The 27,504-nt window shown below is 39.7% G+C and overlaps 2 protein-coding genes across 5 annotated transcripts in view; one reads left to right on the forward strand and one right to left on the reverse strand.

The window, feature by feature from the left end:
* ppip5k1b (diphosphoinositol pentakisphosphate kinase 1b) overlaps positions 1 to 17,839 on the reverse strand; it is a 48,988-nt gene extending 31,149 nt beyond the window's left edge. For all 4 annotated transcript variants that reach the window (XM_069695407.1, XM_069695406.1, XM_069695404.1 and 1 more), the window contains exons 1-13: positions 17,632 to 17,839; positions 11,001 to 11,573; positions 8,680 to 8,875; positions 6,519 to 6,609; positions 5,757 to 5,842; positions 5,197 to 5,351; positions 4,693 to 4,794; positions 4,415 to 4,576; positions 3,509 to 3,630; positions 2,727 to 2,828; positions 1,999 to 2,085; positions 1,453 to 1,528; positions 165 to 274 (exon numbers count right to left, since the gene is read on the reverse strand). In XM_069695407.1, the coding sequence (XP_069551508.1) occupies positions 165 to 274; positions 1,453 to 1,528; positions 1,999 to 2,085; positions 2,727 to 2,828; positions 3,509 to 3,630; positions 4,415 to 4,576; positions 4,693 to 4,794; positions 5,197 to 5,351; positions 5,757 to 5,842; positions 6,519 to 6,609; positions 8,680 to 8,875; positions 11,001 to 11,174 (1,463 nt within the window). In that variant the 5' untranslated portion in view covers positions 11,175 to 11,573; positions 17,632 to 17,839. The remainder of the gene's footprint in view (positions 1 to 164; positions 275 to 1,452; positions 1,529 to 1,998; positions 2,086 to 2,726; positions 2,829 to 3,508; positions 3,631 to 4,414; positions 4,577 to 4,692; positions 4,795 to 5,196; positions 5,352 to 5,756; positions 5,843 to 6,518; positions 6,610 to 8,679; positions 8,876 to 11,000; positions 11,574 to 17,631) is intronic.
* Positions 1 to 27,504, forward strand: part of map1ab (microtubule-associated protein 1Ab) — a 229,689-nt gene that overhangs the window by 110,984 nt on the left and 91,201 nt on the right. The gene's annotated exons all lie outside the window — the stretch shown is intronic.

Consider the following 27,504-nt stretch of genomic DNA (forward strand, 5'->3'; position numbering starts at 1 on the left):
GACTGGACCCTGGCGAGGTGTTGAAAGATGAAACTAATTTTGCGTCGCGAATCGCAGATGCTGCAGAATCTGCTGATGAATGATGATGATGGCAGGAAACAGGAAGGTGATGACTGATGCTGTGTGGGTTTTTGTTTGTGCATTCGATGTGCAATGTCACTCACATTTCCAGGACAGTCTTGAGTTGCTCCAGTTTGGATTTCTTCTCCTCGATCTCACAGTCGTTATGCTGGACCAGTTCAACCAGCAGCAGGCGAGCGATATCCAGCACTTCCTGGAAACACGGAGGGCTACATTTTAAGATCAAAAGTGCATGGCACAATTGCATTTAGTGTGTGTCCAGATCCACTTTTGCTTGTTTAACGGGGGATGCAGATGCAGGTGCATGGCTCAAAGGGGTTGTACTTGGTCTCATTGGCGTATTTTTGGTGTAATATGATATAAACCAATCAGAATGTCACGTCCCATTCCATTAGTGCACTTGCACCTTAGCAGAATGCTACTTTAATGGCGACTTTGCCAACTAGTTGGAAGAGCGCTTCTCTGCAGTAGAAACAGATCTTCACATGTGCAGATAGAGCACATTTATTTTCCACATTAATAATCTGTAACATTGTAATCATTATTTTTGTATAAACTTTCGCACATTTGCATGTCCTTGGGTGTCAAACAAGCAGAGTGTGCATGCATTGTGCACCTACGTAGGTCCAGTGGGTGCATATCACTGTTTTAATAAGGCTCCGTCAACATCACAGGAAGATACTGCCCCACTGGCTAAAGAACAGGTTTCAGTTGTTCACTTGCTTTCTGCTCCCTCAAGATGGAAATTGATCTACAATGCACCTAACCACACCTCATTTTAAGACCAACACGCCCACGGGTGCTCAGATGAGCGCAAGTACATGTGCTGTTTGAACAACACTGCTGCTGATGATGGGAAAATGAAAACTGCCTCCATTCAAAACTGGCAAAGACACCTGCGTTGCCATTGACGCTGCCTTGCAGCGAGTGTCGGATAACTTTGATTCAGTTCTTATCTTTACATTTTCTATATTCTGTGTTTAAATTATCCAGAGTAAACGTACAGTTTGCAAATGTCCTGACTGAACATCACAGACTTGTAGGACTTCAGAGAACAACAAGTGCTGGCAGTGAAGAGGACAGCTTCAAACATGTTTTCATAAAAACCTGATAGAGTGATAGGATGAATGCAGTGTGTGTGAGAGGATTTAGACAGCAGAGTATAAATATTTAGACAGCAAAACAATAATGGTGTGTGATCCATAATAATTAAAAAAAAGCTTAATACATGGGAACATTTCTGCTTCCTGCCTAAAAGAACCCTTCATTATTGTTAAAAAGGATTCTGTTATAATCTGCAGAAAAACAAACATAAACATGAAGACGGGGAGTGAGCGTGAGAAGAAGGAGGTTAGACTCAGTCTCACTCACCTGCAGCTGTTTGGGCTTTTTCAGCTTTAGCTTTCCTGTCTTGTAGCCGCCGTACTTCTCAAACAATTCAAAGAATCTGCTCAAAATAAACAGAGCAACACAGCATGATCAGGAAACAGTTACAGTGAGTGAAGGAAATAGCTTTCAAATGAAAAGCATGGCGACATGTTGAAGTGCTTCTGATTGTATGCCATTAAAATGTAAGTGAGCATCAATACAGGAGGGCAGCTTATAGAGAAATGTAAATGTATAAAACATTTGTACTATTGTTTGTTTTCTGTGATAAGATTGACTAAACACAAGCTGTTGTAAATAGAAAGCAGGGTGGGTGGGTACATTGAAGTCCTTTAGTATTTCAATTGTGAGAACTTCAGTCTGTGGAAAATAACTTTGCCCTCGTCTGAATGTCTTTAACATCCTGTTTCTGACTCAGTATTATGTATGATGAGGTAAATTATAGACAACTGTTTGACAACAAACTGAATATTTAGTTGAATTGTTGTATTAATAGGAGACACATCTCAAGGTCGAATCCAAGAGACTTACAGAGGATGTCGGACCTCCATTTTCATCTTTTGCTTCGGTGTGCGATCTCCATGTCGGATGATGGCAATAACACAGCGCAGCTCCATCCTGAGGAAATTAGAGGAAGTGACAGGGCAAGATTAAAATGCGGCAAAAATGTTATTTGACCGTCACACACTAGAAAACCTGCACTGAGAGCTGAACCAGCACTGCTCATCATCGAGTGTCACTGACACCACCAGGACAGATGAGACTTCAGACTGCGCGGAGACTGAGTCTGGGAGGAGGTCAGTGGCACAATGATCCCGAGTTACACCGTGTCAATGTGTGACGCTGTTTTACCGTGACTTTATTTGTCGCAGGATTTTTTTCTGTAATGAGTGTCCTTTTAAAAATCTGCGTTAAAAACAGATGTGTTTATTAAATTATTATTTGGTAATTGTTGTTTAGTAAATAAATCACACGTTGTACATTTTACCATTAAACAGCATTGTGTTATGATTTTCCTTGCAACATTTAGGTCAAAACTATTTCCTGATTATCAGTTTGTTATAAAGAAACATTGAAGACCTCATTTGATTATTCTCTTAAAATCAATAACCCTCTGATTTTGAAGACAGCGTTTACAAAGATATGCAGCACGGTACCAAGTCAAATCATCTGCACGATAATCTCCTCGCCAACATATTTCACAGGTTGTCTCGGTACGCTGAACTCAATCAGGCTACATTTAGTTTTTTAGTACGTACATGGTTCCAGAGGTTGTCGGGACGATGGGGATGTCTTCAGCTTCCATGGGGATGGACCACGGGATGTGGAACTGGGGGGCTAACTCCCTCATCACCATGTTCCTGGGGAGGCAGAGAAAAGCAATAACACGCGTAAAAAAAGTGCACTGGCACATTTAAATAAATATCACGGAAGAAAAAGGCCAAATACAAAGTGAATGTAAACGTGTCGTTCATTCCAGAAGGTCCTCCTTGTGCCAGTTGTATTTCAGCGTTTTGATTCAATGTTTAACGTTGTTATAGAGCAACCAAAAAATATTTCTGTTGAATTTCTGCTTGCTCATTTCTGTTTTGCTCCATGAAAAAATTCAGTTGAGCCGCTGAGAGGGCTTTGCAACCTGAACGCTGGCGTCCGTCACTACATTTCCTCTTACAGTGTCAATGTGTAAAACACGACTCCCAAAGCTGTCCACAGCTCTGGATTCATTAAAATATGACAGCTTGAAGGCAATATTTGCTTTAAAGCTACAGAGAGAGAATCCAGAGATGTCTGGTAGCATTGGAAAAAAAAGAAGAAAAAAGGAGGATAACTAAAGAGCAGTTCTTGGAAGACATGAGAATGTTTGTCACAAATCTGAGCCTTTTACATTCACAGATATTTGTGTTTCCTGCTTTGGATTGGCTGTTACCTTCATTATATTTCCTACAAACTGCATCTGTTCATGTCTTTTCTGTTCTTGCTGTCTCAAATTGAATTTCTGCCTCAGTAAAGTTACAGTTGAGTGTAAAGTAATGTCACCTACCCGAGGACTTTGGCACAGTCGTCGTAGTATTTCATGGAGTTTTTAACGAAGCTGAATCCGTTCACGTCACAGACGAAGGAATGGCCATTAGCTCTGAGCAGGTCGAACCCACATACTGTTTGCTAAAAATCACACACAAAAGAGAGTTAACGTAAACTGAACCACTGCATTAAAACTGTTATTATATGCCGTGCTGAGCAAAAAACACACTAAAACACAACTTCAAAGATTAAACCAGGATTATTTTTTTTTTAAATTGCATTTTAATTTCATATTTCTTGATAGAGAACATTTCCCATTTGGCTCATCATTTTTATCTCATAAACAACTTGCCTTTGGAAAAACTGTATAATACCCAAAATAGTCATATTTAGCTGCACTTACAACATAAAGGAGTAATGAGTAATTGATATTTTTTTTTTTTTTGTGCTTCATGTTTCAGTTATGTTCATTTATTTGTTGAGTGTCCAGTGTTTTATTCATTTATCCATAACAAACTGAAAGTGTTAATGGAACCGGCTCCTGTTTGTTTCCTGTTTTGTTGATGAGTGTGATGTGAGTAATTTTCATGGTAATAGGTTTCAGGAGAAAAACTGCTTCTAGCCGCTTCCATTCAACAACTACATTTGTGTGAGAACATGAGTTACATTTCAGACTCTAGTTTGTGTCCACATTTGGAGGCTCCACAACTGTTTGTGTTTAACAGTAACTAGCTTCAAGGTATTTTCTACCTTATATAAAATGCTGACAGCACAAGGTCTTCCTGTCTTGTCCAGCTAAACACAAGCTGATGCAACATTAAGTTCGCCACAAATGAGTTACAGCACAGAAAGAAGGTCAGTAGAGGTTTTTTTGACAAATTGCATTTTCATTGTTTTCTTGCATGCTTAAGTGATTCCAGTTTACCTTGAAGGCCAGGCAGACCTTACGGGCCACCAGCTTCTCCATGGCGGTCAGCATGACGGGGTAACGGATCTCCTTCCCCTCACTGTCCCTCTCTACCTTCCCATCCAGCGCTGGAGACTTCCTGGCCTCAGCATGGGCATAGTCTGGGCCCACCGTGTAAACCTGAGATGTCCAGAATCCAACACAGGAAAACATCTCAGAGCAGATGATACTGAAACTACAGGATTCACCAGTATGAGTCACTGCAGCCACAAAAGCCAAGTCGACATCCACAGTACCTTCACGTCGGTACCATCTGTTGGCATGAACTCCTCATAGATGTAGGATCCAGTCTTTCGTACGCTGCTTTCTGGAGAGTACACGCTGCTACGACTTCCGATCTATAGCATAGAGACAGATTAATTAACAGCACACAGGCATTTAGGTTGTTTGACCTCAACAGCCAACCTTTACAACATATATTCAGTTTCCTGATAGTATTTCAGATCACTGATATTACACCGTACTTTTTGACCATCCCATAACCCTGCAGTACCTCTACAACCCGTCAGTGAGTAACTCTTTGTAAGTGACTGAATAATGCAAAAATACAAAAAAACTCAAGTGGAACACATCATATCACCATATAATTCACGTAGGGATTCATGTATAATTCATGTAGGGACAGTAAATCTTTAACATATCAAGCGCGTTAATTATCATAATTTGAAAGTTTAGATGATCTTCCTCGTTTGAAGGATCTCTGAATGAAGGTCTTGAACAGTGACGTATTTTCCTGTTACCTTTCTGAAGAGTCTCTGGCTGCCTCCACCAGCAGATGTTGGGTAATAGATGTAGACGTTGTGGTCCTCAGCACACACGGGCTTCTCCACAAAGGGTTTTGGGAACACCTCCCCGTTCACCTCAACATGGTCCTCCCCCTCCACCAGGTTACACTCTGTACAGGACGAGACAAATCAACAAGGTCAAAAAGCAACAGTGATACTACGGACGAGGGAATAACGCACGCAAGTTTACACTGTGAGTGAATGTACAGTCAAATCAATTCCTCCCTGATCATCTGGGATTTCAACCACTGACTATTTGATTACTAGATGTCAAAAACAGAAGACAAATAAACAAATAAACAGTGTTGGACAAATAAACTCAGCTACATGCAGTTTTACTTACAGCTGGCAAAGGGTTTGTAAAATTCAACTACAATTTCTAGTTGTGTTGAGAAGTATTAAAACATTATTAGGTTACTGATGTTCGTACGCTAATATTCTCTGACATATGACGGCTTTGTTTTAGTTTATTTCGTCAAATAACGTTTATCACAAAGAACAAAGTCTCCACTGACCTTCAGGATTGTCAGGGTCTCGGTTCAACACGGCATAACGAGGTAGGTCGATGCCCTCTTCCTGAAGGATCCGATACACTTCCCTCCTGACATGGAATCAGACACCGTTATAAAATAACATCTAAAGCCAGAGTGAATTTATGTAATGTGTGAAGTTCTAGTGCATGTGTTGGACAGTTACATGGGAATACGATGTATAATATGATATATAAGCCAGGTGAAAATAGAAATAATGACATTTTCATCACGTGTTTGCTTGCTCCTCTGATTCGGAAGAAAAAAATAGCATAATTACTTGAAATTAAGTGAAAACACATTGGTTAGATGAGGGAATTCGGTGAATAACATTTCTTTTTGGGAAGACAAAGACAGTGAAGGTAACCACTGCTAGAATGAGGTCATCCCGAGGTTTAAATGACATGAAAACTCTTGTTGGGAAAACAGTGAAATTCAAAAAAAAGATACAGGAGGGGTAGAAAAATAGCAGCTAGATTTCTTTTCATTTTAATGATTTTTAGAAAACAGATTTGTTAAATCATTGAGTTCGAAAGTAACAATAACATTGATGACAAGAATCATGTGACTGAGAGGTGCCCGGATAGTTGTAGCAGTACTGGTAATCTCTTTGGATTCTACAGATCAAGTTTTATACTTTTAAGCCGGCAAAAAAAGCATCCCACCGATGGCTTTGGTTACTTCTGTTGGTTACTAAGCCTTGTCATACTCGTTGTTTGTGTCCACCTCCACGTGCTCAAACTGTACCTGTCCTGAATGAAATACTGCATGTTGAGATCATTGATGAGCAGTGGGTTCCTGAGCTTGGCATATTCCACAGCTTTGTCCAGAGGAAAGCCTGAAAAATAAGAAGTCTATTAGCCCATGTTTGTGCATTAATCCAAGCTCAATCAGCATTTACAAAAAGGTAAAGTAATAATGATTTTCAAGTTGGTAAATTTCTGGTTGGATACACAACTGTGACTGAGCCTCTATTCAGTTCAGCATGATGAGTAATTATTGGAAGTTTGTTTGGTTGTATTATTTTTTTACCCCATTTATCTCCAGAGCAGAAAAACTTGCTGCAAGAGTCTACATGATGAACAAAGCAGAGTTTGGAGTCTGGTAGAAACATAGAGGTGACAAACCTTGATAAATGCACTGTTTATTTTCCCCTGATATATTGGTGGATAAAATATTGACCTACCCAGGGTCTTTAATAATTTCTAAGGGATTTTACCAGGTGTAAGGGATTGTATTAGGTCTCCCAGCAGGTACAGTAAATGATGAATGATAATGCCTGTTTGAAAGAAGTCACACCTCCACAAACTTCCTCAACAGAAAATTCATGGAACAAGTCTCTCGTCATTCCCACTTTAGATTTATTCTAACTTTGAGCACCATGTGAGGGGGAGCCTGTTTAGTTTTCTCGAATAGTTAGCTAAATACCGGTTACATTCATATACAATATTACCACGTCTTGACCAACACTTAACACTTAATTAAAAACAGAATGAAAAAAGTTTTCCTGTGTGACAAACTATTTTGACTGACACACACAGATGGCGCTGAGACAGAGTAAAAAATACATAAATAGTTTAGGAATGTTGCTTCACCATCAATGATAAAAACCTAAAGTGAGACTAATGTTTGAGCTCTTCATGCTATAAACGTAAATATGTGTGTTGCCTTCATCAAATAGAGGACATGTACAGAGAAGTGCATTGACCGTATTCGTCTGGGAATGTTTTTGTAAAACACACATGGTAGCCTGGCAGTAAAAGTCATTGCAAGCCATACATGGATATTTTCCAATACCAGTTATCCTTGTTGCCTAAGAGTCCCATGAACTGGTACTGGTTCCTTTCAGCCTGACAACCTGGCAAGCTCCAGAAAATTTAGTAGGAGGTTTTTTTTTTTTTATGTACTCAGATTTCTCAAGAGAACTGTTATTCCTGTTTTGCAGTACAGATACCCATTTAGTGTCGAGATTAACTGGTGACTGCAAAAGGGAAGCATTTTGCTCATTTCAGCTTAATTTAATGTTTGTCATATCTCAAACTAAATAATTTCAAAACAACACTATGATATCAAAGAACTTAGTTTCTTAATAATTCATTTTTTTAATACTACTGCACTGTTCTATGGATTTTATCTTCTTTTTCCCCAGTTTCAGAGGTTATTTATTTGTTATGAAGGGAGACCATAAACACTTTTTTCATCTTTTTATGAGTAAATAGGAAAACATATAGGCACTTTGTTTATACTTAGAAACATTAACACTCCAAATCCAATGCAAACCAGGTAAGAACATACCTGCGCAGTGACGCCACATACAGTGTGGACTGAAGGGGAAGTTTGTAAGGCAACAATCCTTTCTAAAGCATTAAAATAGCAGGCCACATTTCCTATCCCGTATTGTATAAATTTAGATTTCCATTTCTTTTTTGATTATACAGCAGGTGTTCTTTACTGTAAATACAACCAAAATGCTCAGTTCACAAAAAAACACACATAGCCAGCATTTAGCAACTGAACCGTTTGGTTTTCTGGAAGTTTGTGATGTCACAAACTCACACTTATGTCATATGTCTGCCCTCAGCTCAGCCCACTGTCCGGCCTTTTATGGGGAAGAGAACCCAGAGGGCTCATTCCATCGTGGAGCTAGCAAATCACAATACTGAAGTAATGGCCTCTATGTGTGTCAGTCAGGAAAGAGGCAGCCAATCAGAAGAGAGGGTTACTGATATTAATGTTCCTTAAAGACGCTGACACACAACGGCCTGTACTTGGTAGTGTTGCAGAGAGAAACTTAAGAAAGAAGATGTTGAGAAGACTGCAAATAAAACAATAGAAAAGTATCCGATATGGGTGCTTTAATGTCACTATTTCCCCCAAACAGGATGCTCTTAATGACTGAACACATTACCTTTGGAGTGAAAAGAGATGAGGCAGTCACAAAGAGGCCACTTCTCCACAGGTTCCTCCAGGATCACCTCCTCAAGAAAGATGACTACATCTATGTAGTCAAACTTACAAAGGCGCTCCAGGATCTGAGTCATGGGCTTGGACTTGGACTTCTTCATCATGGCACAAATGCCGACCACGATCTGTCGCTCTGAAGGCTGGTGGAGAGGACAGGGGGAAGAAAGACGACAAGGGTCATTAACGACCGCCGACAAGTGGCCTCGTGCCAGCAGCAGAGACTGTTTATTACCATTATAGACTTTCAGTTCATGCCTAAGCTGTAATAACAACACAGCATATTAACAAGCTAAACCTCTTCATGTTTCATTAACATGTTAAACATCCAGCTCTGCCTTACTGATCCAGTAACTTATTGTTTGGCACGACACAGAAATATCCAACTCACTTTTTTAAACTTTTGAAGAAACTATTGCATGTTTACAGATTGAGGACATGCAGAGCAACATTAGCACGGATGTGTTTCTGCCCTCCTCCAATATCCATTCTCCTTGTAGAAGATGGGAAAAGGGCTGCACTAACTGCAAGGGGAAATATTGGCTTGTTAGATACGACATGTTCCACCATGTTCATCAGCTAGTCATTAATTAGCTGTGCTGTGGTCTAAAGCTCTGCAGAGCTCAGGTGATAACTGTGAGTCACAGTGTAAAAACATTGATTGTACTTTTCTGTCAGCGGGAGTAATTACAGAAACACCGTCGACATGAGATACAGTCATAGGCTCTGCTGTAACTTGACTCGTTTCACTATCAGAATATGATCCGTTTAATAACATTTTGGAAGTTGAGCAGAGATCCCTGATTGAATCATTTTATCTACATTCAAGTTAGCATTGGGCTATTCTGGAAATTAGCCGGCCTATCAGGAAAAGTCTCTGGTGCTCTCTCGAGCATGCCCAGTATGCTTTCATCCAGTCACCCCGGGAATGTCACACCAGACACCATATTTAATAACTGTGAAATACAGAGAGATTTACCTGGCCAATCACAGGCTTAATCAGCATTGTGAGAACTCTTTTAGGAAGGTTTTGCAGGTAACAGATGGACGTTAATATGTAAAAGTCCTGCACTCCAGCTTTAGGCTAAAGAAAACTACTGCTAGCATTCAGCTCAAAGCGTAGCTGAGCCTAAATGAGACCGAGGCTGGTGAAGTCCAGCTCAGACTGCTGCCTGAAGTAGAACTGAGCCTGACATGTCTAAAATGCCCTGAAAGGACCGCTGTACAGAGGATAAATCATTTTTATTTAAGTAACAGTGTGACTTTTCCTCAGGCCAAACTTTGAATTACTTTTCCTCATCTGGTAAGGTCCTAAAAAAAGGAGTTTCCATCTTTCATCCTTTCAACTTTGTTTCTTGTGGGTAATGAGTTCTGCAGTTTCACAGGGCCACTGGCGAGGCTTTGGACTATTATCAGGTCATTAAGTCAGTAATTACTCTTTCTGAAACCTGAAAATATTACCATTCTCAAAACCTCACGAATGCATTAAAAACTATCACAAAAAAGGAAAAAAAGAAACTTTATTGATGAAGAAATGTTATCGCCTTCATTGGATTTATCTGACTATTACACAATATGTTTTTTGTGTGTCATTAATGAGATCCTCAAGTTGCTGTCCTATTAATGAGAAGCTGATAGTTGTGCTGAAGGAGAGACAAAGTTTAAGAATGAACAGAACCAACTGAACATTTAAAACAGAAACAGGCCAAAGAGAGACATTAACTCATGGCTCGTAATAAAGCAACTAACACTGCACTACCTTAAAGTCCTTTTATAGCAACAGGAGTTCATGACAGTCCAGAAGCCTGACAAATGTTTATCTGCTTTTACCACTGGTCCAATTCCAAATAAAACTCTCCTCTTTAAATTTCCAGGCCTGGTTACTTCCTGCTGACTAAAACTGACCAATAATACAGCTTCCTGATCAGTTCCAAAAATAAATCTTATTTTTCCTCTGTAAGTGTACAGTAACCGGAAAATATATGCAGCTCATATCAATGCTGTGCACAGATTTGAGGTTGTCGGTTATCCACATTTATAATACCTCATCAAGTGGTTTTCTAAAGGTCAGGTGGTAACTTTATTAACATTACATGTCAATGTGAAGTTTTTGCAACATTTTAAATTTGTTATAAACATTCTTAATGATAAAATCATAAAAAAGGAACATCAACAAATTAATCTCTGCACACTTTAGCTGCACCCTCATTGTACAAATGAAAACGTTGCACTATACAGTGCACACCTGAATTTCCACCTGTTACTTACCGACTCATCTACATCCTCCATGTCCTCTTCTCGAAACATCTCGCTCTTCATACCTGCCTCCGTTTGGCCCATGTCTTGTTCATCATCTTCACAGCCAACCACAAAGCGAGGAACGTCTCTGAGGCTCCGCCCCTGTTCTTCCCCTGGTCCTGGGCCGTCGTGGGGCTCGGACATCACAGACCACAGCGTAACATGGCTGCTTCAGGAGGCGCCTCCCAGCACGGGGTCAGGTAGGGCTGATGGCTGCGAGGCAGGAGGAGACCACGTCAGCTGTGTTAACACTGTGGCTGGATGGCTGATACCAGAGAGCCTGGTGATAAAGTCAAGGGTCCGCTGGTGTCTCCGAGCGGCCTGATAACAGCTTCGACTCTGTGCTGAGGTAGAAAAAGAGCAGTGGATGTCCTGCGAGGTAGAGAAGAAGGAGGAGTGGCCTCCACGTGGGCTGAGGTAGACAGTCAGGATCCTGGTTGTAAAACTCCCTGACGGAGGGACTGAGGAGGGTCAGAAGGAAACATGCCCCAGCCTAGAAGCGCTTCTTCACACCGTCAACTTTTGCACACCATTTTTATGGCCCTGGGAAGAAATGGTACAAAAAAAAACAAATTTCAGAAACTGGTAGAATGACTACTTCAAAACAGTTCCTTTAGGTGAAAACTGTTAACATACACAAAGGAGTGAAGCAGCAATCGGTGGCTGCAGAAGCACACAGTAGTTACAGCTGTGTGAATAAATGTGTCTCAAAAACCACAGTACTGTTTGGTTCAATGTTGCTACATCTCCATTTGTGAAATAAATGTCAGGACCGTAACGTTTGCTTCACAATAGAAGAGAAACTTTACTGATTCCTGAAGAAACTGGGATTGCAGCACCTGAGTCAACACAAAGTTCACCATTTCTATTCAAAGAGTTCCTGCTGCCAAATTGTTCAGCCAAGAATAATAACTTACATTTTATTCTAATACTACTAATTTTTGTTTTAAAAAAGTTAAATGTATTTATGCGAAATTCATATCTCAAGTAGAAACAACCACTATGATTATTTCCACCCTATTAATGGTTCTTCATTTTCAATTATCAATATCGTTCATCGCTGACACACTTACAGCTTTATTACACTCAACAACATAATTTAGTCAACGCCAGCCAACTGCTGACTCATTCATATTCTAAAGAGCCCATGCTGCTTGTTCGTTGTTGCCGTGACAACAAGGCCAGACCCGGAGCCAGCCAGTCTCTCTTTTGCGTCATGTATGTACATTGAGGTGCATCACATTACACTGGTTGAACAGTGTTGACGGATGCAGTTTTCATATCCTTCTAGTCAGAAATATTTATTTATTGCCTGCAGGTTGAACTTTTAGTTTCATTTATATCAATAGATGTCTGCTTACTATCACACAAAACAAAGAAAAGCAGCAAATATTAACAACTGAGAAACCTAAATTACAGAATTTTTGGTCTTTTAGCTTTAAAAATGACTTGACAACTAATAAATAAAGTAGTTACACACTAGTTGATGTAAAATGGTGGTGAAACAATATTTCAGTGGTGATGCAAAGACCTAAGTTCTACATTTTAAGATGTCGTGAAAGTCTCCAATTCAGTAAATGTTGCCGTCCCACTTTGTCGGCGACAGTATACATGAGCATTAACAGCTAAAGTACGGAGCAGAAGCTCCTTTAATACATATAAATGTATTAAAGGAGCTTCTGCTAAGTGTATTATTTTGTCTCTAAATTTGATCACACTGTTTGGACTGATTTGCTGTTATTTTCTTCACTGTTTCTGGTCGTGGTCATCAGTACCACAACACACTGATGCAACACTCAAGTTGATTCTGCAATTCGTCAGAGCGTTTATACACAGAGGCATTCTGGGAAGTGGAACAAAGACAGCTGCTGTTTGTTGTCATTGTTTTTACTGTGATGACAGGCTAAAATCAAAACAATGAAGTTTCAGCTCTACAGTTCGACAGCTGCTGTTTTACTGATGCGGCATTTGGATTATTTTCAACAGATGTACTATTAAATTATAGTTTCTGATACAAAAGTCAATAAAAAAAAGAATTTCAAAAGCAACGAGTGATAACAAACTGCACGCACAAGAAATGAAACCCAGAAATAGAGAAAAAAAAAGTGGGAAGTGAATGTCACAATGGAACAAAAACTAGTACTTCCTCTTCTACGATTACTGTCCCGGGAAAACTTTACACCTCCACTGTCCTCAGAGAAACTGTCTGGCAAAAAAATCTCCCTGAATTAGGAGAAGATTCACACACAAATAAAAGAATCTCTTTTTTAAAATTCTCCATTGAAGGAACGACATTCCTGGAAACAATTTCCAGGAGAGAAACGATGACGCACTTGAACTCTTAGATGCAAAATCCTACCACACACACACACACACACACACACACACACACACACACACACACACACACACACACACACACACACACACACACACACACACACACACACACACACACACACACACACACACACACCCCAGAGCAACAGATGTTGATGCTCCTCTGAAGGAGCCTTTCTTGCCAAAAAAATTTAACAATGGCAAATATTCATGCAACCACTTGCGTGGTCACTGGTTATCTGTGATGTGATCCGATGACACCATAAAGAAACAAAGCTGTTCTTTAACCGTGCCGAAGCCCAGGAGCGACGTGTAAAATGAAGAAGAAGAAACTTATGCAACTGCAAGGCCACACACACACTAAACACAGCCAGTTAATGTGTCTCTCATCAGTACAAACAGCACCACCATGCTGAACATCCCCCCCACCCCCCGATCCCTTCCTCCAACAGCAAACAGCTGACTCAAGGGGAAAAGCCTACAGAAACAGCCAAGCAGATCATATCTCCAGTCTTTGAATGACTGCATGAACTTATTTGAAGTCATTTCCACTCACATCCAGACTATTTGGTCGGCCCCGCCAGGCGTTCTGGCTGCTGAAGAGCAGACACGGTCTTCCTGTGTTCTGGAATTTAAATCAGGACATACCTCCGCTGAATCTCACACAGAACCCTGCCTAACCTTGGTGCCCAGAAATAACCATGACCTCTCTTCTTCCGCAACACAGGAACTGAGGGCTATTGAGTGACAGGGGCCGGCTACGCTACCCAAAGATAAGTCACTACTAGCCTCTGAGGCGATGACAGGCTGCAGTAAAGCAAGCAAAAGCCCTTCTTGCTGGCACCGGGTCGAAGAACACCAACAGAGATAAACTCGTAAATAAATAGCTATAACTTCACATGTTCAGCCTTCACTAAGACGAAGACACGACCTTTATCATGGAACGGCGCCGGCGAGATCAAGAGCCACGACATCACGAGGAAAATGTTGCAAGATGGGCCGAAACACCTGTATGCAAACTATGCAAACACTTCACACCGACCAGTTTAATGACCGTGCTCAGATTACATCGGGGTAGGAAAGTATGGAGGAGCTGCTCAGTGAGGAGGTATAGTGGAGTGATTTGATGACTCAACACCACAGCTATTATATTCCCAGCGATACTGTACACTGAAGTAACATTTCATCCGGAAATAAAAAAACTTCTAACAAGTAATTTGCATCCGTGAGGTATTTGTGGTGTGTACACAGGTCTTGCCACTACATGTTTAGATCAAGTGGATGTGGAACTGACAAAAACTGGAACCCTGTAATCCTATGTAAGGTGTTGAAGAGTAAAAAAAAAACTAATCCTGATCAAAAACAGTCATTTCCAATATGGAGAATGTTAAAAAATAAGTTGTGCTTTCAATCAAATATGCCCTAAACTGGACAAAAATAATCTGTTTGGATGAAAGCTGCATCATACTTCCATTGGGTTGTACTGGTTTGACTCCTTTTGTTTCCCAATGCATCTACCAAACCAAAAGTAACAACCTAAGGTTATAATGCTGTTTCAAAATCAAAGAGTAAAGTTTATCATCTTTGTCGCTTCTTTACCACGTTGGGATGTCCACATGATGACACGATAAACTTGAGATTTTGTAACCAAACAGTTTTCCTTTGAAGCCCCATACATGCCTATATATTTCTCCTCCATATAACACAGAGAAAAGTTGTGTTTTGTTGCATTTAAAGACAAACTGCGTCATGAAAGTTATGTATTTCTGTCTATTACAGGCCATCATAAACTCTGGTCTGCTGAGGGAAGATACTGTCATTTCTTGACATCAGTAAGTTCATAAATTATTGAATATTTCTTTAAACGAAGACAAAGCAGGAGAAACCAGACAACGACAACAACAACAAAAATCACTGAATATAGCGCTGTCTCCCATCTGCCCGTTTTATTGTTACAAACCTCTATGAGCCATGAATAAATGATTAAAAAAAAAAAAAATCCCCATCTGTCCCCCGTGTGTCCTCGTCCAGGCTGGAGTCACCCAGGTCACCGCAGCAGAGATCAACAACACGACTCCAATAAAAAGCTTTTAACCTTTGAGACCGTTGGCCCGAGTCGTGGTAATGATGGGGAGGAGCCGTTCATAAGCTCATGTTCAATATCACCATTACTACCTGATAAGATATCAAACGAGAAACACAGAGACATACTGTGCAACAGGTCATCTGTAAAGTATATATGGATTGTTATATTTTGTAGAGGGACTGAATCATTTTTAAGTGAGAAAAATAAATAATGAATCAGTCTGTGATCAGGACCTTCACTTGTCTATCAGGGAACGGATGATCAAATGAGAAGCTCGTTATTTAAGAGCATTAACGACTCAGGCATTAACAAGGCAGTTAATCATTATGTCCAATAAACTTTTCTGCTGGGGGGGCAGATGGAAATATCACCGCTGAGCGACTACAAATTCAATGAGCAGCTCCATTTGCAAATACAAACCGCAGTGGTTACTGTAAACACAGAAGGCTTCGCTGGTCCGCCAGTAAAACAGGAGCATCGTTTCTCGCTCATCCGTTTCTGACCGCTGGACCTCTGTGGGCTTTACAGGAGGATTTAATGATGCAAGACTTTCCTCACGTCCTGGTGAAGAACTTGTAACTGGTACGCAGTTCGCAGGGTTACAAGCCAATGAAACTTTAAGAGTCCCTCCGGAGGATCTGAACTGCAAGCAGAAATTACAAAGACGCAGCGACACGACAGATGATGAAATGATAAACCAGAGTAAAGTGGAACATAAACAAGGAGATACAGCAGATGGGTTTATATTCAAATGTGCTCAAAGTTGACCATTTCACATCTGAAGATTTTAAGACCAGAACAGGACCAGTTCTGTTGGTAAATGATAACAGAGAGGATAAAGGGGGGCCTCATTAGCTTCATATCATAAAGCTGCAACCGACTACAGCCTAACTGATTTGTAGTTTGGCTGATATCACCAGACGCTGGGCGATCACAGATATATTGGTATCAGTGTATATGTGGTCCAACATTCCCAGTGAAGGTCAGTTTCATTGCACTGATTTCACTCCCTAATAACCGCTTAGGCCCAAAAAAAAAAAAAACAGTGTCGGTTGAACTCTACAACTAACAATTCTTATCATTATTGATTAGTATCTCAATGATTTTATTAAGTAATCGATTACCTGTTTAGTCTTGAAAATGCCAGACAATGGTGAAAAAGAACAACCAGTGTTTCCCAAAGCTGAATGTGCACCCTGAAATGTCTTGTTTTGTACCAACCAACAGTCCGCTACGTCAACATATTCAGTTTATCATCATAGAGGCCTGAAGGAGGCAGAAAATAACCATATTTAAAATGCTGGAATGATAAACCTTTTCATTAAACATGACTCAAAATTAATAATCAAATCAAAAACAGTCGCCGATTGACTTTCTGTTGATCAATAATCAGTAAATCGACTAATCATTGCCTATGTACATGTTCCATTCCTTTCATTAGGCCGACTCAGCACTTTGGTACAAATGGACTTCAACAAACACTTCCAAACAAACTGCAACTTAGTTTGTTAGTATGATGTAGGAAATCAGACTAAAGTAAGTCGTAGCAGGTTGTGTTTAGGTGTAGTCAGATAATAAGGATTGATATTACTTATGACACCATTTTATTCTGGCTTTTCATTCAACCAGGCTTTTTATACTCGTTCATAAGAAGTCTTCTTCCTCTGCAGAGTGACTATTACAGGTTTACTACCACTTTGTGATTGGCTGTCTCACAGTCATTGACCACATAGCCTACTAACCCTAGCAGCTACACACGCACACACACACACACACACACACACACACACACACACACCATTACATTCACTGAAAAATGGCCAAATCAGCTTTGATACTTCGTTTCCTCAATGATCAAACATGTCGCGCACCACGCATCAGGACCAAACACTGCAGGTGTCCAGCAGCTCGGTTCAAACCGCAACCTGCGTCTCACATCGCTGCAAAACACCATGAATGGATCAGTTGGAGATTTAATAGTAAAACGCGGCTCCTGGGGGACAATAAACGGCACATGAATAAATCAGTGCGCCGGCCTGCACTCCTGACAGACACGCAGGAGACGAGACGCGTTAAAAAGCTGCCCTGCTTTTTTGTCCACCAGCAACTTGTCTGGATCACAGAAGTCAAAGCGGCCACGAGAAAACACAAAGCGTTGAAATAAAGGAGACTTACCGGCGGAAAACAACTGGACGTCGGTCAGCTGTTCACTTCCTTGTTCCCACTGACTGAACTGCTGAAGAGAAGCTGCTGCTGCTGCTGCTGCTGCTGCTGCACTTTACTTTGTTTTGTTTGCTCTCAGTCATGTTACGAGCTACACGTTAAAGTTCATGTCCGGTCAGAGTGGTGTGTTTAGCTGCTGCTGTTGCTGCTAGCTGCTTCCTTCCTTTTCCTTTTTTTTTTTTTTTTTTTTTTTTTTTACATAAAGTTTTGTTTTTGAAAGCCGCGTCATCGCTGCCATCTAGCGGCCAAAGTGCTGCATTGCTGCTCTGCACGTTTCAGGAAGCAACGAAGGAAATATTCGTGTAACAGAAAAACAGTCAAATAAATGCATAATTGTAGATTCTGTATATGTTGTACATGTGTGATAGGTCTAGATTATAAGATCATAATTTGCTACGTTATTTAAATCCAGGAAGGCTAAAGAAGGGGATGGTGGTCATGCTTAAATCATAAATGAAATAAAAAGTAACAACCATAAAAACGTATATCCCAACATGCACCCTCATGGAACAAAATAAAAACCATCCTTCACAATAAATAAGGTTTTAGTAACATGGACTGTAAATCCATGTTTCTAAACCTTGATATTAACTTACTGCCTGCTCATAAAATGTACGAAAGATAAATACTAAATACCTGCTTAAGTATCTTGTACTTTCTAAGAAATGCCTGGAAAAATGAACAGTAGAATAAAATAAATACAATAAAATAGTAACAAATGAATAAATATATAATCAAATGAAAATTAATGCATTACTAAATACTGAAGACTTGCCCTGAGAAAATCAGTATTTTAAAGACTATAAAATGTTTAATGTGTACACAGAATTTGCATCACATGTAAAATTGCACTATATACACATGAGTATTTAATGAGTCATTAAAATAATGAGTTTTTTAATCCCAATAAATCTCTGTGGCCTGTTTGTAAATGTTTCTTTTAATATATAGCACAAATGATTTCTGCAGTTTGTATTTCTGAATAAAAAGGATCATTTATAAACTTGTCACAGCTCAGATGACGTTTAATTGCCTTCATATTTCCTGTTTTATTCATCAACCAGTTTGACGCATCATTTAAATTGTATTGCCTTTCTTGTGGGTGAAATATAAAGACTGTTGTCTGCAGCTCTCCCACACATCAGTACACCTCAGGCAGATGAAGAAAAGTAGCAAGAGAGGATCGCTAGTAGTGTGTTGTAGACAAAAACATGGTTTTTTTTTTTTTATTCTTTTAATTTAGTTCAGGGATATATTAACATGTACAGACTTTTTATTTCATAAGGAGAATTTATTCATCCCACCCTGCTGCCTCAGGAACCACACACAGCCAGCTGAGCTACGAAACAAGCCTCACATAGATTCCCATATTCCCACAGTTCCCTTTGCTTCCCGTTGAGCTGTTCCCAGCATCAGTCCGGCCCTGAGTCGATGCCAGACAGCTTAGTGTGGCTGATGTGAGTCTGGCAACCTGTCAAGAAAATGTGGAGCGTCTCTCTGCCCCATCATGCAGCAAGACAAGAGAAGCCTGTCTGCGCTACAGCATAAGGAAGCAGTGTTCACTAAAAAAAAACTGCGACCACCTCTCCCTCCTTCTCTCATCCTCTCTCTCACCACGTACAGCATCCAAAAATCTCTTTTTTTAAACATTTGAAATTATGTAATATCTAACTGCTCTCTGAAGCGCTCTGTCTTCATTGATTCAGTGGGTTCACTATCACGGATGGGCATCTTGGATTTTGAAAGCCTGCAGACAAACAAGTCTTTGTGTCACATTCAGCTGACCGGGCGACAGAAAACCGAGAGGATGCAGGTTCGCTTTAAGTGTGAAGCACTTAAACTTTATAAAATTGTCAGCAGTCAGATTAGTGTACAGAGAGGCGGTCGATAAATGTGTGCAGTGTGTCCAATTTAGCTCCATACCCAAATAAATGTTGAAAAAAAGGGAAACTTTTCCTCATGTAGTTTCCATGGCTAAAGTGTGCACAGTCACTAATGATGGATAATGAGGTGAACGGGATCAAGGGGTCTCTCTGAGTTCCCTTCTCTCCATTTTGTAATCCTTTACCTCTCAGGCTCACTTTCTCCCACAGATTTCCTGAAAAGGGGGAAAACATTTGCCATTATTATGACTCATGAACTCTGCCACGTTTACTAAAACTTGGCCTGACTGCACTGACTTTTCTCACTTTATCTCAGTGATGACAGAGTCACAATAATGTGCTTTAGTCTTGGTTGCTATTTGTCACAGTTGTCAGGAAGCAAATACGAATGTCATTTTTATATATGCACAAAAAACAATCTGCTACTATTTGTGGCAACTGCAATAGCCAGTGATGAGTCCTAGCTAGGTACATTTTACTTAAGTTCTGTAATCAAATACAGTTTTGAGGCAGTTATTGTTTACCCTCTATACATATATGCAATTGTATTTTGCACCAAATACTCTTCTACTCCACTACATTTCAGACAGTTAAAAGAATACTGTGAATTTCATGCTACTACAGGTATTTAAAGTCATCTCACATCAGTGTTTTAGATAGAAAAGCTATAAAGAAATTTCAAGTACAATATGTATAAAATGTTGCAAAATCGTACACTTTTAGGAAGTTAAAAGCAGCTCCAATTTAACCAGCTACGAGATAGATAAAGCAGCGGAACACCTAAAATGTTAAAGAGGTCCAAACCAGACCCTGATTTTTTTGAGGGGTCTTATAGAAATGTATTGTATTTCACAAACTTACCATTTGTTTTAATGAACAACGTAATCTGTGACGTGACTGGTGACTACAGCTGTTAACCCAATTTACAACCCAATGCCTCAGAATGGATATGCACCCATACGTTAACAGTCAAATCATTTATTTTTAAAACAAAGAGTTTGTTTGGCTATTAAGTGTACAGGAATGATCACGGGAACAGGAATGAACACTCCTGTGATCCATAAGCCTCTTAAAGGTTGAGGTGTCTCACTGCGATTGGCCAAATTGTGTCCTAATCCTAATTCTGTCCTAATGTTCCCCTGCTTCAACAGTTACCTGGGTATGTTTAAAAAAAAATTTTTAAATGACGTTCATTTCCATTGACAAACATAACAACAACAACAGGGACAATGATACAACATGACTTGCAAGACAATAAAAAATTTTAAAAAAAACAGCATTAGAAGTCACATTCCTATACCACACCTACATCTCTTTATAATCTTTATCAAAGTTTATCTTTCTGCTGTGAATAATAATAAGAGGCTCGACTCATGAGTGCAGCTTCTTTATGATTCTGACTGAACTGAGAATTCAACTTTTCCAGACAGTTCCTCTTTGAGCTGAGCATTAGCAATGTCCAGTATCTCCCTACTGGATGCATGAAGGAAATACATCACAATCAGTCACAATCTTTGATTAAGAAAACACAGGTCGAGCATGGTTAAATGTCGCTCCTCTCAACATGAAAGGTCTCATTGTTATGCTGGTCCGTATTTCCCCAGCAGCTCAGTAAGTCATCAGTATTTATGTGTGTGCATTGGTGTAACTGATCCTTCACACTTATTCCTTTTCTCAGGGGGAGCAGCCATGACCTGGAGGTTGAGAAGGAGGGTTTGGGACTGCAGGGTCACGGGTTAGATTCCTTGGACAAGCACGGAAAAACATTCAAGGCTGAAGAGCCTTGGGAAAGGCACCTAACCCCTACTGCCCCACGGACCTGCAGCTGCCCACTGGGATGAATGGCATGTGTGTGTGTGTGTGTGTGTGTGTGTGTGTGTGTGTGTGTGTGTGTGTGTGTGTGTGTGTGTGTGTGTGTGTGTGTGTGTGTGTGTGTGTGTGTGTGTGTGTGTGTGTGTGTGTGTGTGTGTTCACTTCTCATGGATAGGTTAATTACAGAAGTCAAATTGCTGTGTGAAAACAAACTGTATAACATCGTGACTGATTCTTCTTCGGTTAAGAGTGTGACTGCGGCATCAGAAAGCATCCACGTTACACATGAATCCTTCACTACACTACCAGTCTGTCAAAGAGAATTACAGATTCAAGAAATCAAGATCTTCGCATCCATTTTGTCCAGATGTGCTCACTCGAGCTTCAGTATCAGTGTGGCTCTCACACACACATATTCATTTATATTTAGTGAGTGAGCCCTGGCAGCTATAAAGCAGCTATTCACTTCTATGGAGAGGTTGTAAAAAATGTCGCCCTCCCACTAGACTGCAAGAGACTGTGTCAACACACAAACACACACACACACACACACGACCCACTGTTCTTAACGGATAGCAGGAGGAGATGCCGAGCCAGGACTGATTGAAAGAAGGCCTTATGACAGGGAGCAGCCCCCATTTTCAGTTTAGGAACTCAAGTAACAACAATTCTGCAGAGATCTTTATCTTTATATACATATATACAGAAAATGTTTTTACAAATACATTTTACGACAAAGAAATTACAACAGCATAATATGAGAATATACTACACAACCTTTTAATTTTAGACTTTTCACAGAGCCACCTACTGACCAAGGATAGATGTTGCAGGATTCACTACAAAAAATGTCCAATGTTATTGTTAAAGAAATCACAAATTCAGCAAAATCATTGAAAGATTTTACCCAGACATTTTAAAATTCAAATACAAATACGTTACCCTGCTTTAAATAATAATTTGAATAAAATCTTTCTTAAAATGACATCTACACCATCATTGACAAATCTCTAAATATTAAATTATGGCATTTCTGAAGTTAAACTACCTCGACGCCATTCTCAAAATATGAGTGCATACTTCAAGTTTCCATATAAAACTTCGTAAACTGCCTATTGGCTTCCGAAGTAGTTGTCATGTCACAGATCTTGGCGGTTCACACTTTTAAAACAGATTTTAGGTGAGCCAAAAGAAAATTTCCACATTTAGTACAAAGGCAGTCTTCCAGTATCAAACTGAATAATCATCTTTCTGCACAGTTTAGGTCAATCGATCATGAAAATTATTGATGATAAATACACTTTTTTTGAAGGAGGGGGACTTTAGGTGGTGAAGCTGCATTTTAACCTGAAAAAACATTGTAATTTTGTGACCAGTGGAGCCTCGTATCAACATGACATACATACAAACAATCTGACCTAACGGGTGTGTCAAACGTCCTGTGGGAGCAACACAAGGTTTTCAATGCAACAAGTTGGAGAATTGAGCACCGGAAGCATGTTTGCACCTTTAAGTTTGTGTTTATCCACAGAGATGAACTCATTTTCATGTATCTTACAAGTCATTGCAAAAGTACTAAAAAGTAAACATGTGGATGATGATCGGACACTGCACTTCATATAAACTACTAAAACTTTCACAATCACTGCATACAATAATAATTATTATTATTATTACAGAATTCTGGGGAGTGTTACGATTTTCTGGCAGTGACACACACACACACACACACACACACACACACACACACACACACACACACACACACACACACACACACACACACACACACACACACACACACACACACACACATGTAAAAGCAGAAATGCTGTCAGCGTGTGTTGATTTCAGGGTGAACGGACCTTGAAGACACAACATGAGGCCAACATACGTATCTGTTATACTGACAGCTTCTGAGTCTTCATCTATTTATCTCTTTAATCTGAAGTTTCTAAAGTTTAATAACCTTCTTTTTCCGTATGTGCTGATTTACAGTTTGTTGACAGTGCAAACAAGTTCACAGATCACAGATGTCAACCTACGCTGCTAACATCGTTAAAAATCTCGAATGTGCTTTCATTTTGTCTGTGGGTGACTGATGTGACCTGAAAGAGATGCTCAAAAGCCAAATCCTATTTGAGGGCAAACCCACAACAGCAATCTTGTTATAACACTATATTCATATGCATAATGCAAGAGTGTGATGTCTTGTGTTTGTGTGTGTGTGTGTGGGGGGGGGGTTACATATGCATGTGTTTGTGAACAGAAAGTCCATCAGCTAAAACAGATGCCTCAGCACTTTTCCAGAGCTTGAAATTTGTCACCCTCAAGAAAAAAGTCTCAGTCTGGTTGCAGTCAATCCCATTTGAAAACCTGTGTCAGCAATATTCCAGCGTGTGGCCGCTCATATTTGGATCGTTTATGGCGGAGAAAGGAGAAAACACAAGCGCCTCTGTGCTAACCTCCCTCACTCTGAGAGGGCTTTCAGGTGGACTGCAGTGCTGCTTGTTACACTCAGAGACTGCAAATGAACTGCAACTAGTCACTTACAAGCAATGGATGTGTCTACAAAGACAAATGCAAATACACACAAAAATAAAGAAAGAACTATTTTAGGTGAACATGGCTCATAAGTCAACTCCTGTTAATTCATAAAACAGATTTAACCGAATTCTTCAATTTTGTGAGAACAAAGGGGACATTCACGGTGGAACGAGCGGCAATATTGTATAAACTGGTGAGCAACAGGATATCACAGTCATTTAAAATGTAATATTATTGATTTTGTGAGTCAGCTCAACACCATATCCATACACATTCTCTTTACGACCCAGACTGTGAAAACACACTACCTGTCTGTTTCTGGAGACTCTTTGTGCATTAAAATAGTTATACTGCGAGTGTTTTTCTTACTGCTACAGACACAACACAAAAGTGGTTCAGTTCCTCAGCTTCCATGACAAAATTAGTTTAAGTTTTGTGTTCTGACTTTGTCAGCAGTCTTAGACAAACTGAAGACAAATCTTCTAAAACCAACATTTTATTCTTGACATGAACTGGCAGAACAATGTTGCTAAAAGCTGTTTTCAGGACGAGTAAATGTCTTTACTTTAAGACACTGCAAGTTGACAGGAGAGACAAAGGGTAATATCCAAACATACTGGCAATTCTGTCTTTTTAGAGGGGGCTAAACATGTTAATGCAAAGATCAAGCAACATCACAAAACTGCTGTAACTACACAACAGTCCCTCCTGCATCTTGTGACTTGTTGACATTGTGTTGCTTACAACTACCCAGGATTCACTCACACCACGACTCGTGACCCTAACGACTCACGTGATGGTTGGGTGCATCAACGACTCACATGTGCCCTCAAGAACGACCTCACAAGAGGTAAAAATAAAAATTAAAAAAAAGGGGCTCCCCACCAGTCAGTTAGAACTGAAGAAACCTTTCAGATTAGACAAGAAACTCAAGCAAACTCAGTTGCTTTCAGATAACAGATAGTTCAAACTAGAAGAGCAGCACTGATTTTGTGGCAATAATTTCAAGCATACCAAACAAAAACACAACCCGATTTGTCATTTGTGCAAATTCCTTTTTACAACCCATAGTTATGTTTCATTGTGGCATCTATTGGCCAAAGCAATTACAAAGGAGTAAAGGATGACATGCCAGAGGAGGTTGAGGGTTGATGGATGGATTGGAAAAACACTGAACCGCATGCTTATTGTTGTAACATTGACAAAGGTCCTTTATTTCAGGCCTCTCATGCAAAAGAAATGTTAGTCTCAAAGAGACTTTCCAAATAAATGAAGCTTCACTAACTAACTATACAAAACCAAAGTTGTTGTTGTCCCTTAATCAATAGTGATTGGAAAATCCTGCATACATCCATTTAAAGCCATCACAACACACAACACACACAATAATGGAGGAAGTCACATAAAAGTTGCCTATAGGCAAAACTGTAAACATGCCTTAAAGCTTCATGGGAGTTCAACTAAAGGATCATTTTCACACTCAGGCTGATGTGACAGTTAGCTATGAAACATAGCTGGTATCTAGTAACTTACAGCATCAACGTTTTGGGGAGGTTGTATGATTCTCTTTGTTTCTGAGAAATGGGACACAGTCGAGCTGGAAAAAATGGCTACATAGTCCAAGATACTGTTCCTTTGTCTGGAATTTCATTTTTCTATCATAGAGCAGATGTAGGGTTTGGCTCAACAACAGTCTTGGCTGTCTTTACCTTGAGAGAGACCAGTTCATATGCACAAATCATGACAAGCCTGTCTGAGATCACAGCAAAAGAAAATGTGAGTTACTCTGTGGTTATTAGAGGGATTTTCCATTTAAGAGAACTATGGATGGCACTGTGCTGAGTCAACACCCATTTCTGTTTACACGTGCAAGAGGAGAGTCATCATACAACTTTTAATGACTAACTGCTTTTTTCTCAACTTATAAAAACTACAGGTACATGAAAAATTTGGAATCCCCTGAACTGCTGACTTGGAAAACACTTGAGCCGTTCATGCTGAAGCACATTTGCGGAACAGCTTTATAGAGCTAATAAACTGGCAATATTTGAAACAAGTGGTTTTACAGGCTGTATTACTGTGAATGTGGAAAATAATATTGATTACAAAAAAGCAACATGTGTCACCAGGCAACTTTCCTTGTGCAAAAAAAGTTACATTAAATTAGACATAAGGAGGTTTCTGTGCTGCTCTTTCAAATATGTCCCCATGCAACAGCTGATTGACATGAATGATGGTGAGTAAATCTGATGTTTCTATTTCATCTGTGTGCAGCTGCTGAGTAAATGTTGAGTGTTCAAATAAGCACAAAATTAGAGCAAATCAGCTGTTAATTCATTCTCCTTTGAAGATGTCGATGGGGAGTGTGCGTCAGTGAGTGCGAGGAGCACACAGCCAGTATTTACACCTCTGAATAGAGTTTAGTGAGAAACGAATGGGAGACACGCCTTTCCTCAACCTCAGGCCAACATTAGCATGTTTAACTTTAAACTGAATGCACACAGACACTAGCAGCAGACACAGTACACTCTGTATTAGTACTGAAAGCAGCACTGCAAACGCATGCTCACACCTGATGATTTCTTTTTCCTTTTTATCAGCAACTCTGCAAACACATTTTACTTTCTTTTGCATTATTAAACAGATTTGTAGTTTTTTTTTATATATATATAATTCATTAAATCTCTTTTACATATACTGCAACTCATTTCTTTATCACATTACCGTAAATCCAATATTTCAACATGAAGACAACTTTTAAAGTGGGGAAAATGTCTTTATTCTGTAAGTACATATTTGAGCATGCTTCAGCTATCACACTTGAGAATACAACTGAAAGACTAACATCATGGTAAACCTGGCTCAGAAACTTTCCAGACTCAATCAATCAAACACAATTAATTTTCCAACCATAGATAAACTCTATTTTATTTCTATGGTCATGGAAAATACACGTCTTTGATTGGCTGGCAGATGTCATTCCCTCTACACTTCCAGGTTTATAAACACAATTCGCAGTCAAATGTGGAACCACCATTGTAATTCAGGACACAATGAATGTAAATTGTAAGGAAGCATACTGCAGCAACAGTACTCTCCCTGCTGGTGAACCAGGCTCATACCAGGGTTCACAAACTGAATGACATTGAGAACACCAGTTTTTGCCAGCAGTAAATGTCCGTGTCTGTCCAGGTTATAAAAGTAGAAAATATGTTCCTCACTTCCCTCTTTATAACTTCTCATACTCAGTAAAGAGAATTAGTGTAAAACAATGACAGCAGACACAGCAGACAGTGAGCTAGTATGTAAATAGTCTAAAACTTACAATACCATGAAATGTATTGAACAGGTTCACTGAAAATCTTGAAGTTGAAACAGGTCAATTAATCAAAATGCAAGTATGTCCAGCATATGCAGAGTATGAAACTCTGTCACCACCATCACAGGCTGTGAACGCTACTGTAGCAACAGAAATGCCATAGGCAGGTCTGAAGTAATCTAAAACTACATCTGTAAACTAGAAGTGGAAGACGGGTGAGTCAGGCAATCTGTAAATCCAACTTCTGCCAAAGTTCCATTAACC

The sequence above is a fragment of the Brachyistius frenatus genome, unplaced genomic scaffold (assembly GCF_029030835.1).
Source record: "Brachyistius frenatus isolate BFR_SWC_R1_liver_20210118 unplaced genomic scaffold, ASM2903083v1 Contig_19, whole genome shotgun sequence".
NCBI classification, from domain to species: domain Eukaryota; kingdom Metazoa; phylum Chordata; class Actinopteri; family Embiotocidae; genus Brachyistius; species Brachyistius frenatus.